Source organism: Canis lupus, chromosome 18, assembly GCF_003254725.2.
Source record: "Canis lupus dingo isolate Sandy chromosome 18, ASM325472v2, whole genome shotgun sequence".
Classification (NCBI taxonomy): domain Eukaryota; kingdom Metazoa; phylum Chordata; class Mammalia; order Carnivora; family Canidae; genus Canis; species Canis lupus.
The window spans coordinates 40,123,999-40,136,457 of record NC_064260.1 but is presented as its reverse complement, the minus strand read 5'-3'; the positions used below and the strand labels follow the sequence as shown (position 1 = coordinate 40,136,457).

The following is a 12,459-nucleotide window of genomic DNA, read 5'->3' as shown; positions in this document are numbered from 1 at the left end:
AACAAAGTTATCTGCTTTCTCTGTGTTTTTGCAATATTTTGGTTTTTGGTGAATAGATGTGGAATTTCATTAAGTTGCTTTTTCTTCATCTGAGTTCCTTTAATATTTTCATGTGGCAACTTACATTTTTTTAATTTTCTACTATTAAATCAAGTGGTTTTTGTACTGAGAGCATGAATTTAAATGTTATATAATAGAATATTCTGTTAGTTGATTAGTTTGTGTCCATATATTATTTATAATTAAAAATTCTATGTTCATGAGTATAATAGTTTTGTAATTTTCTTTTATTGTACCACCCTTGTTAGTTTTTGGCATCAAAATCATATTAGCCTCTTCAGATGAACTGATAAGAATGTCTTCTTATTTAACTCAATGAAAAATATTGCTTAATAGAATTCACTGAAACATAAGAGGATTTTTTAAAATATTTTATTTATTTATTCATGAGAAACAGAGAGAGAGAGAGAGAGAGAGAGGCAGAGACACAGGCACAGAAAGAAGCAGGCTCCATGCAGGGATCCTGATGTGGGACTCGATCCCGGGTCTCCAGGATCACGCCCTGGGCTGAAGGCAGATGCTCAACCGCTGAGCCACCCAGGTGTCCCCACAAGAGGATTTTTGATCACATAGGAATGTTTTCAATTATGAATGCCCTTCTAAAAATAGTGGTAAGAAAATCTAATCCCAATTTCTTCTTGAGTCAGTTTCATTGTTTTGTTTTCACTTTTTGGAGTTCATTCATTCATTTTTGCTGTTTTCAAAGTCAGCAGCACAACTTTTTTCATAATAGTTTCTAAAGTTGGAAGGAGCTATAGTTGTGATCAGTTTTCATTGCTGATACTAGTTATTAGCTATCTCTGCCTTCTCTTTCACTTGTTTAGATATATGAGACTTTAATTTTATTGGTTTTCTTAAACAGCCAGTTTTAGATTTGTTTATCCCTTATATTTTATATATACTATTTATTAAGTTCTTCTGTTTTTGCTTTTTAATTTTTTTTTCTTTCTTCAGATGCTTTCTTACTGAAAATACTTGTGACTCTATCTGAAGGCTCTTTTTTTTTTTCTTTACTATTTGTGGGAGTATCTTCAGTCCACACATAGGCCAGGTTGAAAGTGCCAAGCAGTTAACATCTCCAAGAATAGCTCTCAACTAATGGTAGTAAATGGTAGTAGGTCCATAAATACCCCAATTTCTTCATTCCTTTGCAGGGTGGCAAATATAAATTAGGTTCTACATGTTCTTCCAGGAGTCCTCATTGGGACTGACCCAGTTGTCCACGCAAATAACCTGTTCATGTAATGTTGTCTCTCTTTTTCCTACTTAGTTTCAGGTGCTGCCTAAGATCATTTTCCAAATAAACTACTTGCATCCAAATCCTTGTTTTAAGGTCTGCTACTGTGGAAAATCAACCTCATATAGAATGGAAAACATTGTTGGAACATCTACGAGAGATACATGTAATAGCTATTATGAAAGAGCTCCTACTTACAGTGAAGTACAAAAACTCCAATAAATATTAGCAAACATATCACTTACCAGAGTTTATCCCCTGGGCCAGATCCTATACCCATGCCTTAACTATCATGTGGGCACGTTGGCTCTGTATAGCTGAGGTCAGTCCTGATGGAGTTCACTGCTGGGAGAATAAGTCCCTCCTTGAAGAGGGATTTGTATGGTGCATTTCTGTGCCCACCACAACAAGAAGGGAGGGGTGGTGGATCAAGCATTCTCACATTGCTGGTAAGAGTAGAAATTAGCAGAATTACTTTAAAGAGTAGTTTGGTAATAGTTATTCTAAGAAAATATACATAGCAATACTACTTCTGAGAATTTATCCTAGAGATACTTTGAAAAAGAAAGTAGAGAGATATACATGTAGATACTTCTGAAGCATTATTTATAATAGCAAAAGACTAAAGAATCTGAAATACTCATTGGTATGTGTTTGGCTTATAAATTATAGTATTTTTTAAAAAAGAACATACTGTGTAACCATTAAAAATCCTGTCTTTTTTAAAAAATATTTTATGTATTTATTCATGACACACACACACACACAGAAGCAGAGACACAGGCAGAGGGAGAAGCAGGCTCCCCACAGGGGGACTCAGTCCCAGGACTCTAGGATTTTCACTTGAGCCAAAGGCAGACGCTCAACGACTGAGCTACCCAGGTGCCCCAAAAGTGTTGTCATTTTTATATATACTCATATTGACAAAATAAACTGTTCCAGAAAAATTGAGCAAGAACCACACAGTAGTCCTAATTTAACTTCATTTATGTAAGGAGTTCATCTGCATATCTCTGTATATATGAATATATAAATGCACGCTTTCTTGATGATCCAAAACAAATAAACAAAAATAGGTAGCATGTGGAAAACCTGATGGGTTGACAGGCAGAAGCATGAGGGAGATTTCTTTTATCCTATCTTTGAAATCACCTTAGGTAAATATTATCTAATGAAAGACCATTACATTTAATTTATCACAAATGGTTTTAATATAGAAATTGTTGAGTGAAGTAAGTCAATCGGAGAAGGACAAACATTATATGTTCTCATTCATTTGGGGAATATAAATAATAGTGAAAGGGAATATAAGGGAAGGGAGAAGAAATGTGTGGGAAATATCAGAAAGGGAGACAGAACATAAAGACTCTTAACTCTGGGAAACGAACTAGGGGTAGTGGAAGGGGAGGAGGGCGGGGGGTGGGGGTGAATGGGTGACGGGCACTGAGGGGGGCACTTGATGGGATGAGTACTAGGTGTTATTCTGTATGTTGGTAAATTGAACACCAATAAAAATAAATTTATTATAAAAAATAAAATAAAATCTTAAAAAAAAAGAAATTGATGTTTAAAAATGTTGTCATGGTCTGTCAATTTTGCAATCACCAAGGTATCTGCTTCTAGTTTTTTCTTTACGTAGATTGATGGTAGATGCCTATATTCACAGATAAAAACACACATTATACAAGTAATAGATATAAATATACGTTAATATATTTGTATTTTGTGTATTTCAATATTTACATAATTGATCTATGCATTTCAGATTGTAAATATATTATATTACAAATATCCATATATTACTTTGAGAGCCAGATTATATTGAACCTGTAAAAATTGAAATAAAATTTCATTAAGATTTATCATCACTCTTTTATTCCATAAGTTTAGAAGAATTGCTATTGTCTTCCTTGAACTGTAATATGATGCATCACTTTTGAGTCAATACTTATTTTAACAATTTCTGGCAATATTGATATTTTATATCAATCTTAGCTTATTTCATGAAATTATGAACTTTCAATCTGTTTTCAGATTTTGGTTATTTTACTACTTATAATTGACTTATATTTCCAGAAATTTTCCATTGTGCTCTATTGTGTGAAGAGTTATAGGGGGTTTCAAATACTATAGAGAGTTAATGGTCTGGGGAATGGTCCAATTCCTACTTCTAATTAGCAACACAGTCTTGGAGTACTTACAATAATTACCAGATTGTTAATATCCAGAATCCAATTATCTATATGAAAATCACATTTTATGACCAGGTAGACATTAGAATCTCATGATAATTCCATTTTTTTTATTTCAAGAAACAACTGAGATGATATGTATAGAATTGCTTTATAAGTTGTAATTTTAGTTTGTAAGTTTATGGCTAAAACAACACTATGAGATGTTAATTTTCTTTTCATTTCACAAATATTAAATATATTACTGAGCTATACACTAAATAAAATGCACTGGGAGCTGAAAGTGTCAATAAGGAGATATACAAGAAAAACAATCAAAACACAACCTTAAGATAATTGCTATAATGAAATGTGTCCTTAGTTAGCTGTAATTTTGTGGGATCTCTTTACATGAAGGACTGGGATTTGAATCCTGACTTTTATACATATCAATTTTGTGACTTGGAAAATTATACGTTATGTTTAGTTTACCTTTTTGTGATACATGTGTATTATTAGAATATTGCATGTAAATTTGAATTCACTAAATAAATTATATTTTGTTAGTAATTAAGAATTTGAAAATGTTATTTACTACCCCTTACACCTCTGACCTCCAACCCCCATTTCCATGGCCATAGACACTAAAAACAAAGTGGCAAATGGTATAACAAAATAATTCAAAGTGGAGGCAAATGTGGATATTGAGAGGCTACTTGTTACATTTATACTATTTCAGGTCTAAGGTGATAGTGTCTTGGCATAAAGCAGCAATGGCTGTGATGGTGGAGAGTCAATGAAATGGGCCTATTTAATATGAATGTTGACATTTTAAAAATAAGTTTTAAAATTTTTAATAATTTCCAATTTATAAAATAAATTGCAAAGATACTTCAGAGTTTCCATACACATCTTATTCATTATCCACATCGCTAACATCTTATGAAATTACAATAATGCATTTTCAAATGCTTCTGCACAACAAAGGGAATAATAAATCATAAAAAGGGAACCTAAAGAATGGGAGAAAATATTTAGAAGCCATATATTTTATAAAAGATTAATCTATATTTCTTATGAATAAGGAATTCATCAATTCAATAGCAAAAACAAAACAAAACAAAAACAAAACAAAAAACTAAGAACCAAACCTGAAAGTTGACTAAGAACTTGATTTAGACATGTCTTCTAAGATATACAAATAGCCAATAGATATGTTAAAAAAATGTTCCATGTCACTTAATCATCAGGGAAATGCAAATAGAAATAATCAAAACAATAAAATTCTCATATGTATATGTATAAGTGTTGGTTAGGATGTGAAGAAGTTGGAACCTTTATTCATTATTGACAGTAATGCAAAATGGTACAGTTGCTATAGAAAACAGTATGGAAATTCTACACAAAATTAAAAATTTACCTAATATGTGATTTAGTAATGCTACTTCTGGATTTTTGTTGAAAGAATTGAACTCAAGATTTCAAAAATATTTTAGCATTCCTATGTTCATTGCAGAACTATTCACAATAGTTAAGATGCAGAAACAGCCTAAATATCCATGGACAGATAAGTGGAGAAAGAGAATGTGGTAGATATGCAATGGGATACAATTATGCCTTAAAAAGAAAGGATATTCCACAATATGTGACCACATGGATGAACTCTGAGAATATTAAGTAAGTTAAATAAGCTAGTCACAAAAAATAAATTTGACTTATATGAAGTATCTAAAATACAAATTTGTAGAATCAGAGTGGAATGATAGTTGCTAGGGACTAGGGGAAGTGAGAAAGGGGAGTTACAAATCAGTGGGTATATTTTTCAGTTAAAAACGATGAGTAAGTTCTAGAGATCTGCTATACAAAATAGTATTTGTAGTCAACAATATGTATTGTACTCTTAAAAATCTCTTAGGGTAGATCTCACATTAAGTGTTCTTACTACAATAAAATGAAAAATTTGAAAAGAAGAATTGTACCTCACTGGGGGAAATGGGTGGCTCAGTCAGTTGAACAACTGACTCTTGATTTTGGCTCAGGTCCTTGTCTCAATGTACTGAGATTGAGCTGCATGTCAGGCTCCACACTTGGCACAGAGTCTGCTTGAGATTCTCTACCTCTCATCCTGCCCCTCCCCCTGCTGGTACACACTATAAATTAATTAATTAATTAATTGATTGATTAATTAAAACCCTCTTTTTTTAAAGCATTAGTATATTATGGTCACTAAAATCTAAACTTCATATAGATTATTTTTTTTACCTCCTCAATGGTCCCTTTCATGTCTGAGTTCCAACCCAAGGTTACCACATTGCATACAGTTATTGTGTGTTCCCAGTCTACTCTGGTCTGTGATAGGTTTTCACTCTTTTCTTCTGTTTCTTGACTCTGACAACTCTAATGAATACTGGTTAGATATCCTGTAGAATGCTTCCAAATACAAGTTTGCATCATGAATTTTTCACTTTAAGCTGGGATGATGAGTTTGGGAGAAAAAAGGTGAGAAAAAAGGAAGCTTAAAAAAAAACAAAAAAAATTTTAAAAATTAAAAAAAATTTTTTTAAAAAGTGAAGCTTTTGTCATCACAAGGCTTCAGGGGGTAAATGATATCCTCAATACATCACTGATGATGGTCACCTTCATCCTTTTTCTTAAGGTAGTGTTGTCCAAATATTCCACACTAATTTGAAATGCAGTTGAGTTAATAACAGCTATTTCTGGATTGTTCTTCTCTTTTCTTATTTCAAGCTCAATAGCCCATGTGTTCTTCAGTTAATACATATTATTTTAATAATTTGATTTCTAAAGGCAATTAGTGGAATAGATGTGGTCATGTAATTATCCCTAATGCTTTACAAGAAAATGCATATACAACAATGACACAAGAGACAGAGTTTTAACTGATTGTATGTTTTGTAGTACACTGAAGAACACTCCAATTATAATTCTCTGTGGTCTCTATCTTCATAGACATGGAGGCAGATATAAGAACCAGAGTTCGGCAAGAGTTTAGATTGTGGATTTATCTTTCAGGTTTTTTCTTTGTATTTCCTAAGATTTCTTATGTCCTGGAAATAAAATGTCATTTTACTGGCATACCTATTAAAATATACTGCTATTTTATTTCAAACCTCAAGCCTGTTGCTATTTTAAAGAATGTTTTATTACTAAGAAGAAAAATGCCTGAGATTCATTAATCATAAGAAGAAATTCTCTGTAAGTTAAATAAGCACTGCTGGTTTCAGGTCAGTTCATTTCTTTTTTTCGGTAGCTTTCAATTTATGTGGAAAACATGGAGCTCCAGCTCATATAGATTATTCCAAGAATTATACACAGTCCCTTTTTGTGGTCAGGGACATTTTAATGTTCACTAACAAGCCATAAAGTGTTCCTGATGAATAAATCCTGTATTACAGAAACTGGCAGCAGTGAGCAATGGTGAAGTTACAGAAAATTATGGAGTATTTGTTGATTTTGTAATCCTGCAGGCCTAGTCTCAGTTTGAAGATAAACCTAATCTTAACGCATTGATTTTCACCAAAATCATTTGAAAATGCTAGGGTTGGGATACCAAGTCTTTTTCTTGAACATATTTTTGTTATTGACCTAATAATTTGCCAATAAGCCAAAACGGTAGTAGCAATCTCCCTAATAAACCAGGGTTTTGCTAATATGGTCAAATGTTGAAGGGAACACATTTATTAAAATAGTCTGAATAATAATGGATGTTTAGACTATATCTGCCTTATCCCACCTACTGCTGGAAAGAATATGCTGATGATGGATACTCCATGTGTAGGGTTTCTTGAGGTACGTGTAAAGGTAGGCACTCATGTTGCTGAGTCTGGAACCTGATTCTTCCAGGCAAACTAAGATGACACAGATAACTCACCTAATTCTGTTGTCAAGACATAGACGTGGGACCTTTCACTTTGTGTGCCTACTTCTCTTACTTCCTAATTTTTCCCAAGTTTGCCTCATTATAAGAGAGGGCTTACTTCTATTGGTCAAAAACATGTGTAATTTTCATTGTGTCATAGAACATATTTTATATGGAGCTATTGTTACTGAATATAAGATACTTCTGTTTCTCAAAAAAGTATGTATATACAATTTAATTATGTATTTATGATTTTAAAATATATAACAGAATGGATGACCTAAGGCACATTAATAGTTCATGAAATATGAATTAAATTTAATTAATAAACAAATACATGCTGACCAAAATGTTAATAGGAGACCTACAAAACTGCTTCTGGAGGCAGGACACCCATAGTGGAAGTTTTGATGGAAACCAGATGCTCATTCATGAATAGGTCTGTAATGGATTGTCAAGCATTAGGTGGATGGTACAGACTAGATACATTTTAAGGTTTATTCCAACTCCTAAATTCCAGGAGTATTTAATCCTGGATAATGCCTAGAAAACACTAAATAGATAAAAATCATTAATACTGAGGTTTATGTGGCACCATTTGCAATGCCAAGTGATCTTGACCCTTGATATAATTCTTAGAACCATAACAAAGTATTCTGTGCTACTTTTCTGCCTCTCTCCCTCCCATTTTGTATAATTCCTTTCATGCTCTAAATTTATATTTCAGTTCAGCAGTAATGATACTAACAAGGGATGAATTTTAAATAATAAAATGATTAATATATATATATATATATATATATATATATATATATATATATATTTCATATACCAGTGATCCCCATAATTTAGCAGGCATCAAAATCACCTGGAGAACTGGTTAAATCAAGAATAGCGAGCCCCATCCTAGAGTGTCTGATTCAGAGTGCTGGTGATAGGGTTAGAGAATTTGCAGCCTTAACAACTTGTCAGGTGCTCATGCTTCTGTTGATTTGGGGGACTGACCATACTTTGAAAGTCACCATCCTATATCAACTTCACAGAGGCATATGAAGCCTCTTAGTTCTCTGGTTCACCTTCCCATTCAGTTCTACTTTTCAGAAATAACTTTTGGTTCTTTATTCAACAGGAATCATGATGTTACCTGAAGGAAATCAAAGTATCATACCCACATTTATTCTCTTGGGTTTTTCAGAATACCCAACACTCCAGGTTCCTCTCTTCCTGGTTTTCTTGTCTATCTATATGGTCACTACTGTGGGAAATTTGGGCATGATAATAATTATCAAGATCAATCCTAAATTCCACACGGTCATGTACTTTTTCCTCAGCCACTTGTCCTTTGTAGATTTCTGTTATTCCACTGTAGTTACACCTAAATTGTTGGAGAACTTGATTGTGGAAGACAGAACCATCTCCTTTTCTGATTGTATTATGCAATTTTGCTTTGCTTGCTTATTTGGAGTCACGGAAACTTTTATGTTAGCAGCGATGGCCTATGACTGTTTTGTAGCAGTTTGTAACCCCTTGCTGTATACCACTACTATGTCTCAGAAGCTTTGCACTCTGCTGGTAGCTGGGTCTTACTCATGGGGTATAGTCTGTTCCATGACACTCACATATTTTCTTCTTGCATTATCCTATTGTGAGTCTAGCATCATAAATAATTTCATCTGTGACCATTCTGTAATTGTTTCTGTCTCCTGTTCAGACCCTTATATCAGCCAGATGCTGTGTTTTATTATTGCCGTATTCAATGAGGTGAGCAGCCTGATGATTATTCTGATGTCTTATATACTCATTTTTATCACTGTTATGAAGATGCCTTCTGCAAGTGGGCACCGGAAAACCTTTTCCACCTGTGCCTCTCACCTGACAGCCATCACCATATTCCATGGGACCATCCTTTTCCTTTACTGTGTCCCTAATCCTAAAACTTCTTGGCTCACCATTAAAGTGGCATCTGTGTTTTACACAGTGGTGATTCCCATGCTGAATCCCTTGATCTACAGCCTTAGGAACAAAGCTGTGAAAGACACATTCAGAAGACTAGTGGTAGCAAAATTGCTTTGTCACTTAATATAATATTGTTAGATTCGTTACTTTATTTCTGAAAAAAAACCTGATTTACGATGCTAGAGATTGTCCAACTCTTATAGTGTAGTTGATGATTAAAATCACTTTTTAAGGCTATGAGTTAATATGTCTATGGTTGTACATTTTACAAATATTGATTTTTGTGTATATTAATTTTAGTGAAATATCTCCAGACATGTAAAACAAAATTAAAAAATAAAATTATTTGATTGTATTATGTAATATTTGTAATTTTTAAAAACATTTTAACAGATTGTATAATTTTATATGTATGTTTCCAAAATAAAACTAATTGCCAGTTCATCAAATATATGCAGATCTAGAATGGTTCCCCTAGAATTGCAATCAGGCTGCTCCTATTCTAGAAATGGCTTTAGCAGTGTTTCAGCTCACTGCACCTCATGTCAGCCAAACTTTTGCTATTTGTGGTATTGAATTGTAGAAGCTGACTTTTATTTGAGAACATTTAATGGATCCAAGCATATCTGGTGCTTCAAATTTCTTTGGATAGGTCATTATAATTCAATGGAAAAAATGATGATTTTCAACATGCAGTGCGGAGAGACTAGATATCCATAAGGATGAAGGAGGCTTAACTCTTTTTTTTTTTTGTTAATTTGTGAGGGACACAGAGAGCCAGAGATATAGGCAGAGGGAGAAGCAGGCTCCTCACAGGGAGCCTGATGCGGGACTCCATCCCAGGACCTCGGGATCACACCCTGAGGGTAAGACAGACGCTCAACCACTGAGCCACCCAGACGTCTCAAGGAGGCTTAACTCTTCCCTCATACCACACACAGAGATTAACTTGAATTCAGTGAAATGGATCAAAGTTCTGAACATAAAATTAAAACTAGAAAATTTTAGAGTAAAACAAAGAAAATATTGTTTGAAATTAGGGGTGCTAATTTTTTTAGATAAAATACAAAACTGATGGATCTTCAAAAAACTGATAAAAAAACTTCATCAACCTAAAAATCTGTTGTAAAGGGGCACCTGGGTCTGTGCAGTGTCTGTCTTTTATTTTTTCAGAATTAATAACAATTTGAAAATCACTCTTTTATAAACAAACAGCACCCTTACTTTGAATCTCAAAAGGATAATTACATGGATACTTTTATGCCTCATCAGTACAGTTATCAAAATCTTGGTATAAGAAGGTCATCAAAGGTAAAATGCAGGAGATTTACATACTTCAGCACTTGTATCTATATAGTACCATATTTTCTTTACATAAATCAATATAAATTTCTCCCTGTTAATGTGACAAAAATATTCCACATCTTTCTTGCCATCTCCTGTCTACCTCTGAGAGGTCTATAGAGACAGCTCTTCATGAAAGAAAAGCTAGTCCTTCTATAAAAGTCACTTTTGAAAGGAACAAAGTTAAAAAAATTAATGAAAGCGTGGGGACACTTGGGTGGCTCAGCAGTTGAGCATCTGCCTTTGGCTCAGGTCATGACCCCGGGATCTTGGGATTGAGTCCCTCATCAGGTTCCCCACGGGGAGACTTTTCCCTCTGCCTATATGTGTCTCTCATGAATAAATAAATAAAATCTTTAATAAAAAGTTTATAAAAGGGCAAAAGTATCTGTTATACGTTGCTTTACTTACTCTTCTATTCCATATATTAATGCATACACCAGACAGAACAATTTTCTCTTCAGTTAAATACAGTGGATTTCATTTCTCATGGATGAATAGCTAGAAAGTGAATTGTTAAAGTGTGTGGGAAGTGTTCATATAAATTCAGAAGACACAGATACACTGTTTTGTTTTAATTAATTAATTAATTTATGATAGTCACACAGAGAGAGAGAGAGAAGCAGAGACATAGGCAGAGGGAGAAGCAGGCTCCATGCACTGGGAGCCTGACAGGGGATTCGATCCCGGGTCTCCCGGATCGTGCCCTGGGCCAAAGGCAGGCACTAAACCACTGCGCCACCCAGGGATCCCAGCTACACTGTTTTAAAGTCATTCTATCTTTTACCCCCATCTGAAATGGGTGAGCACACTACTTGCTCCACATTTTCACCAATATATAACATTTCAGGCTTCTTTATATTGGGCATCCATACTGATGAGCAGTGGTATATCACTGTGTTTTTAATAAGAATTTCACTGATGATTAATGATGTTTATTATCTTTTCCTGCATCTATAGATGATTAGTATGTCTGGTTTTGTCACATGTCAGCTTAAATATTTCATTTTTAACTAGATTGTCCATTATTTTGAGTATAAAGAGTTTTTTATATGTTCTACAAACAAATACTTTGCATACATGTATATATACACATACATATATGTACATGTGGCACACATATATATATGGCAAATATTTAATCCCAGCCTGTGGCTTACATTTTTATTTTCTTAGCAGTATCTTTTACCACTAAGAAACTTTATAACAGATTTTTTTTTTTAAGACAGTATTTATTCATGAGAGACAGAAAGAGAGAGGCAGAGTAAATTGGTCAGGGAGAGAAAACAGGTATGTTTGGCTTTAAACAGGAAAATTAGAAGAATGATTTGTCATAAAAGTCCTAGAAGGCCTGCTGATATAAAAGGGAAAAGAAGCCTTCTGGTGATTAGCAAAGAAACCATCAAAATCAGCCATCCTGTGCTCTCTTTGGCAGCAATATACTAAAATTGGAACGATACAGAGAGGATTAGCATGGCCCCTGTGCAAGGATGACACGCAAAACCAGCCATCCTGTGATTCACCCCTGTTCCTCAAGTGTGGTTGGCTTTTGATTGAGAACTAAGCAGTATGTAGTTCTCTCAGATCTGAAAGTGGGCAATAGTTGTGCTCCATCCTTCTGGTATTGGAGTGTAGTTCTTCCTTCTGCTGCCCCATGCAGCTTAATAGCCTGACAAACATTATGAAGGGAGAGATGTGAGATGGTCAAGCCCTTGTGGAAGGTCTCAATTCTCTAGTGAGATTTTTTTATTTATTTTTTTTCCTTAAGCACCATGAAATTTCTGTAGGGCGTTTCAGTCTACCATTCTGGT

The 12,459-nt window shown here is 34.1% G+C and overlaps 1 protein-coding gene and 1 pseudogene across 1 annotated transcript; both read left to right on the top strand.

Moving 5' to 3' along the window:
* Positions 1-8,482: 8,482 nt before the first annotated feature.
* LOC112663645 (olfactory receptor 5D13-like) lies at positions 8,483-9,433 on the top strand. Its single transcript, XM_025452715.1, has one exon. It carries the CDS (start codon positions 8,483-8,485, stop codon positions 9,431-9,433), a length of 951 nt encoding a protein of 316 aa, XP_025308500.1.
* A 2,635-nt stretch (positions 9,434-12,068) lies between these two features.
* LOC112663756 (U6 spliceosomal RNA) lies at positions 12,069-12,168 on the top strand (annotated as a pseudogene).
* The last annotated feature ends 291 nt before the right edge of the window (positions 12,169-12,459 follow it).

Bases quoted from the DNA above. Each gene is read 5' to 3' on its own strand.
- LOC112663645 (XM_025452715.1), top strand. From the start codon at position 8,483: ATGATGTTACCTGAAGGAAATCAAAGTATCATACCCACATTTATTCTC.